The following is a 6,247-nucleotide window of genomic DNA, read 5'->3' as shown; positions in this document are numbered from 1 at the left end:
AACTGGAAGGACACCTAGAACAGAGGTGCCAAACACAGTCTGGAACACTTCTGGGTGCAACATGAACCAGATTAAAATGTAATTGGGAAATAGTTAAAAAATAAATAAAAATACAATAAAACATAGTATTGGGGCAGCTAGGTGGCGCTATGGATAGAGTGCTAAGCCTGGAGTCAGAAGATTCATCTCCCTGAGTTCAAATGTGGCCTCAGACACTTACTAGCTGGGTGACACTGGGCAAGTCACTTAACCCCGTTGGCCTCAGTTTCCTAATCTGTAAAATGAGCTGGAGAAGGAAATGGCAAACTACTCCAGTATCTCTGCGAAGAAAGCCCCAAATGGGGTCACAAAGAGTCAGGCACGGATGAAAGTGACTTAACAACAACATAGATAATATAGCAATCTGTGGTTTTCTAAGTCAATATGCAGTGAACAGGAATCATTATGTACCCCTTGTGACCCGTTTCTATTTGTCTGACACCACTGACCTAGAACATAATTCTGGAATACAAGACTTTGAACAGAGATGCTTAGAACCAGAAGAGAATTTAGAAAGCAGCTAGTCCACTTTTCTCATTTAATAGACAAAGGAAAATGAGGTTCACAAAGCTGGTTAGAAGCAGATCCAGAGCTAGACCTGAAGTATCCCCAGCTAGTCAAGAAAGGGCTCTTTCCTCTAGACCTCAATGCTGTCACTGTGAGTTAAAATGAAACACTGTAGACCCATTGCTCGATCATTTCTGGTTGTTTCACTTCTCAAAAACCCTTTGAGGATGATCTATCAATCTGATCATGTCTCATAGAAGTCACTTAAATTTAGCTGTCAGTTCAAAGTGCCTTGCCCCCTCCCCGGAAGGATGTATATATTTTTGGAGCTTAATGGGGAGTTCTATTTTGGTGAGTCAGGAAGAACCTGGCTATCGCCCTGTTTGTCCATGAGAGACACCAGCATCATATGACCCTTCCTGCATTTCAGTCCCAGCGAGCTCCAGTGACAGGCAGAACCTGGCTGTTGGCTCATCACTGCCTGTCTTTCAACTAGCTTCCTCTTACAAGCTCCGTGGTCTGTTCTGAAGAGAGTGAATAGGAGCAGGGCTTGCAGAGGCTCTCTCTGACTTAGGCCACAGCTCATACTGTAATGCCAGAGGAAACAGGTACTGTTGACATCTGCTCAGTGGGCTTAGGCCAGACTAGGGCAGCTTTGGTTTTTTTTTTTTTCCATGTTTTATTTTTTTCAGGAGGCAGTCTGGCGGAGTAGTGTAAATAGCACCAGTCATGGAAAAGCTGGGTTCTGTGATCTCTCTTCAGGGTTTCAAAGCCTTGTGATTTGTACCATTAGGACTCAGAAGGCTTAGGTTCAAATCCTGGTTCAACTGTGTGACCCTGGATCATGGGATATAAAATTAGAAGTGACCTTAGAGATCATATAGCCCAACTGTCTCTGAGCCTCACTTTCCTCGTCTGTAAAATAGGAGATAATACCTGCCCGGCCTCCATCACAGGCCTGAGGATTTACTAATATAATGTTTGCAAGGGACTTTTTAATCGTATAGTGCTTTATAAATGTAGGTTATCATTTGTTGTTGTTGTTCAGTTGTTTTCAGTTGTGTCTGACTCTTTGTGACCCCATTTGGGGTCTTCTTGGCAAAGATACTGGACTGGTTTGCTATTTCCTTCTCCAGCTCATTTTGCAAATAAGGAAATTGAGGCAAACAGGGTTAAGTGACTTGCCCAGGGTCAGAAGCTAGTGAGTGTCTGAAGATGGATTTGAATTCAGGTCTTCTTGATTCCAGTCTTAGTGCTCTAACCATTTGGCCACCCAGCTGTCCCTAAGTTGTCATTACTTGTAAGAAATTGCATAATGCTTCAAATAGATTATTGAGTTGGGCATCAGAGGATCTAGGTTGAAGTTCCAGCTCTGCCTTTTAACAGCTATTTAGTTTTGGGCCAAGTCACTTGACTTTTCGAGGCCTCAATTTCTCAATAGGTAAAATGAGGGACTAAGCTGGCTTTCTAAGGTTTTTTTCCCCAAAAATCCTAAATACCATCCTTCTGGTAATTATTTCGTCCTTAGCCTGTATAAATGTGTTTGTACATATTTATTTGCATGTTGTCTCCCTCATTAGAGTGTAAGCTCCTTGAGGGCAGGCACTGTCTTTTGACTTTTTTTTTTTTGGTATGCACAGTGCTTTCCAATGCCTGCATATAGGAGGTGCTTAATAAATGTTTACTGATTGATTCATTCATTGATTGACTGTGATAAAATTCTTTGAGGACAATATATGAAAATAGAGAGATGTTCTTTTAGTTTCATGGGGTTATAGAATTAATTTTGCTGAGGTTTAGATAGTAGATGATGAACCAGTCTCAGAAGCAGAAGATCTGGATTCACGTTTTGCCTCTGATCATGTACTGGCTGTGTGGTCTTGGGCAGGTCACCTATCCTTTCACTGAACCAAGCAATTGACACTATAAATTGCAGGATAGTTGCAAATCTGCTTTGGTAGAAGAAGTCCCCTCATCCAGGGTTGTCTGTAACAATGTGTGGAGCAGAGATAATTTTTTTTCCTGAGGTGGAGGAGTTGGGGGTGGGGGCAGGGGTGAGACATCAATTATCTAACTCCCCTTGGTTTGAAATTAAGAAGCAGAAACTTTAAAACCTACTTAATAAAAAGAAACACTACAGGCTACCCCAAAAGTCTTACATTAGTTTTTTTTAAAATATAGCTATTTAAGCTGAAAACTGCCCTAAGACTTTGGGACACCCTGTATTTAAGAAGATAAACAAATCCTATAACTACAGTTAATTAAGGGGATAATGAGTGCGTAACCCTATGGGCCAAGCATTAACCCGGAGTCATATCCTCGGAAAGGGCCAGGAATCTCCCTGCAGCCTCTGGGTCATGGGCTACTTCAATGAGGCAGATGAGATAAATGAATAGATTCAGACAAGAGGCTAGCTGTTTGGACAAACATGTCCTAAAGCTGGTAAATTCAAGCTCGGACTAAATATAACTAGGGGAGGGCAGACTGGGAAAAAATTGAAATGATCTGGGTTTTAAGACAGGTCAGATGGGAGTTAACTGGGAGGTAGATTGGGGCTTAGACTCTATCAGGAAGAGTTTGTCTGGTGGTTTAAGAGTCACCAACCAGTTAAACATGCTCTTTGGGGAGAGAGTGAGTTCCCCAGTCTCTGGAGATCTTCCCACCATCTGGCTCTCCCAAGAGCCCTCACAAGCAAGAAGTGGCGTAAAAGTAAGGGAGTGACAGCAGCTGTGAGCCTCATGTTGTACAGGAAGGAGCACTTGGTTTGGAAGCAGAGGACCTGACTTTACATCTTGGGCTTGTCCCTTACTGTCTGTGACCTTGGCCACAAATGAGAGGGTTTGGACTAGATAGATGGTAGCTCCCTTCTAGCTCTAAATCCTATGATTATTTGAATAATGAAAGGTTGTGTTTGCCTTGTTTATCCAGTCATGGACTTCCTGGCTGAGGTCGACGTTTTCTCCACCCTTAATGGAGAGAAATATTGGTTTTACGCCTGGTTGTAAAGTAGTTGGCTGTGTCCCTGCGGGGTAGTGAACAGTAACAAGTAACAGTTCAATACAAGGAGCCAACTAAAAAAAGGTGAATGCGTAGAAGTGCTCATACTCTTTATCTGTGAAGACTTAGGAAGAGTAATCTGAAGCTTTGGGAGTAAATCATATCTTTTGATTCAGTTAAGTTTTTGCTGATTTAAATCATTGAGGTATATAGTTCTGATTGGAAAAGCTAAAGAAAGTAGCCAAGAAAATAGTGAAGTCAAGATCAGAGGCACTAATTAAGTTCAACAGGAATTTATTAAAAACCTGCTAGGTTATAGGCACAGGATGGGCTCTCAGAGAAGGGAGAACAACTATTTATTAAGCACCTACTATGTACCAGACGCTATGCTAAGCACTTTATGAATATTATCTCATTTGATCCTCACAACAATGCTGAGAGGGAGGTACTGTTATTATCTCTATTTTACAGTGGAGGAAACTGAGGCAGACACAAGTTAAGAGCTCAGGACTTGGAGTCAGGAAGACTCGAGTTCAAATCCTGCCTCAGACATGTATTAGCTATGTGACCCTGATCAAGTCACTTAACCTGGGTCAGCCTCAGTTTCCTCAACTGTAAAACTGTATAGAAATCATAATAGTACCTGCATCTCAGGGTTATTGTGAGGATCAAATGAGATCATATTTGTAAAGTAACTTAACCCAGTGCCTGGCGCATAGTAGGCATTTTATAAATACTTATTCTCTTCCTCTCCAAGAACTCTCTTAAGAAGTGTTCAAGGTACCTGTCATGCCCTCTTTCACCTCTATTCTCTATAGAGAATTTCTCCCTATTAGTACCATTCTTCCTCTAATCCTGTTTGTTAGTCACTGCCCAATTGAATGGATTTGTTTGCTTGGAAAAAGGGGAATGAAAGCAACTGGTTGAGGAGGAGGAAGAAGAAGGAGAGGCAGGAAGACAAAGTGAGAACTAGGGACGTGTAAGTCAGTCTAGTACATTCTTTGAGGAATGTTAATCAGATACATTACTTGGTCTTCCTTGGGTCCGTGGCCTTCAGTTTAATATTAGTGCCTTTTGAAATGGCAGTTGTCTCATTAACAACTGGTTACTACCGCTCTTTGATCATTTTTCTTTTCTGGAAACATCCATGGCTGTCTTTTGTGGCGGGGCAGCTGTAGCAGCTGACGTGAAGGTGGCCACTCCGCTCTGGACTAATGGGGCAGTGAGCAAAGCCATGTTCTGACCATTCTTCTATTGAATCAAACCATATTTTAATTGTTTGTGCCCATATCTTATCTTTTCTGCTAGATTCTAAACTAAGAAAATGTATTTTGAAAGACTAAATTAATCCATTCATATTACTCAGAAGCATGAAATCTCATTTGGAGGCGCATGCAGCCTGTGAGCTTCCCTGCTCTTAACTTAGAGGAACAGTGGTCTACGTGGCTGGTCATATCTGCAAGTATGAATCCATAAGTACAAAGATATGTGAATGCTTAGGGACAGCTGGGTGGCACAGTGGGGACAGCACTGGGCTTGGAGTCAGGAAACCTGAGTTCAAATCCAGCCTTAGACACTTACTAGCAGTGTGGCCCTGAGCAAGTCACTTCTTGAGAAAGCTTCCACTTTCCTATCCATAAAATAGGGATAATAGTATCTCCCTCCCAGGGTTATTGTAAGGATCAAATGAGATAACATGTGTGGGAAAAAAAATGAGCACAGTGCCTGGCACATAGCAGGTATTTAGATGCTTAATTAAAAAAAAAGTTTGTTCTCTTTCCTTCCCACTTTCCGCATTTAGAAGTATAGGAAGATATAATGGAAAGAGCACTGAATTGGGGGTCAGAGGCCGAAGGTTTAAATCTCCCCTTTGCCTCTTCCTAAAATTGTGATAAAGTGTTTCTTTGCCTCCAACCTAGCTTTGCTTCCTACCTCTTAGATCTGTCCTCATGGGCCAAATCCACGACAGCCCTTCAGATTCTTGAAGACAGCTGTCACGTCCCTTCTTTGGTATTCTTCTCTCCAGGCTGAGTTCCACAAGTCCTTCAGATGAATATCGATTATGACATGAACTTGACTTTCTTTAAAGTCCTGGTTGCCTTTGTCTGGATGTTCTCCAAGCCTATCAATTTCCTTCCTAAGATGAGATGCCTAGAACTCCACATAATATTTCAGATTTGGTTTCACCAGTTCCCTGCCCCCCTCCCCAACCTAGTCTTAGACTCGATGCCTCTCTTAATTAAGCCTAAGAAGAATTAGCATTCTTGGCCATCATATCACACTATTTACTCAAGAGACATCAATAAGAAACCTCAGTTTTGATCTCTCTTGAAAGGAAATTTCAAGTGTATAAAAGGCTCATTAACAACTGAGCCCTGTACATAGTCAGGCACTCAAATACAGGCTCATTTGAATTACAGCCGCAGTTGGGAGCCTATTGCCTGGCAGTGTGTGACCCTCCTTCGTTCTTTTATTATACCAACCTTAAGAATAATAATAAATGGTTATGTAGGCCTTGTTTACCCAGCTATGGACTTCCCAACTGAGTTAGGCAAAATGGTTTTCAAAAGTGTTTTATGGCATTTTGGAAATCTGAATGGAGACCCTTTACTTAAATTCAACACGCTATTAAATTTTAAAATGTTCATGCAAAGTTGGAGAAAATCTGAAAACTGTAGGTTTACAGCATACATGTGGTGATAGA

General features: G+C 41.6%; 1 protein-coding gene across 3 annotated transcripts in view; it reads left to right on the top strand.

Annotated features, from left to right (window-relative positions):
* The first annotated feature begins 980 nt into the window (after positions 1-980).
* Positions 981-6,247, top strand: part of ABLIM2 (actin binding LIM protein family member 2) — a 229,014-nt gene continuing 223,747 nt past the window's right edge. The window contains exon 1 of one of the 3 annotated variants that reach the window (XM_020992129.2): positions 981-1,154. In XM_020992129.2, coding sequence (XP_020847788.1) covers positions 1,139-1,154 — 16 coding nt within the window. In that variant the 5' untranslated portion in view covers positions 981-1,138. The remainder of the gene's footprint in view (positions 1,155-6,247) is intronic. The other 2 variants (XM_078148720.1, XM_078148721.1) reach the window with 2 other exon arrangements.

The sequence above is a fragment of the Phascolarctos cinereus genome, unplaced genomic scaffold (genome assembly GCF_003287225.1).
Source record: "Phascolarctos cinereus isolate Bilbo 61053 unplaced genomic scaffold, phaCin_HiC Scaffold_9;HRSCAF=440, whole genome shotgun sequence".
Lineage (NCBI taxonomy): Eukaryota > Metazoa > Chordata > Mammalia > Diprotodontia > Phascolarctidae > Phascolarctos > Phascolarctos cinereus.
This window is presented reverse-complemented; position numbering and strand designations above follow the sequence as displayed.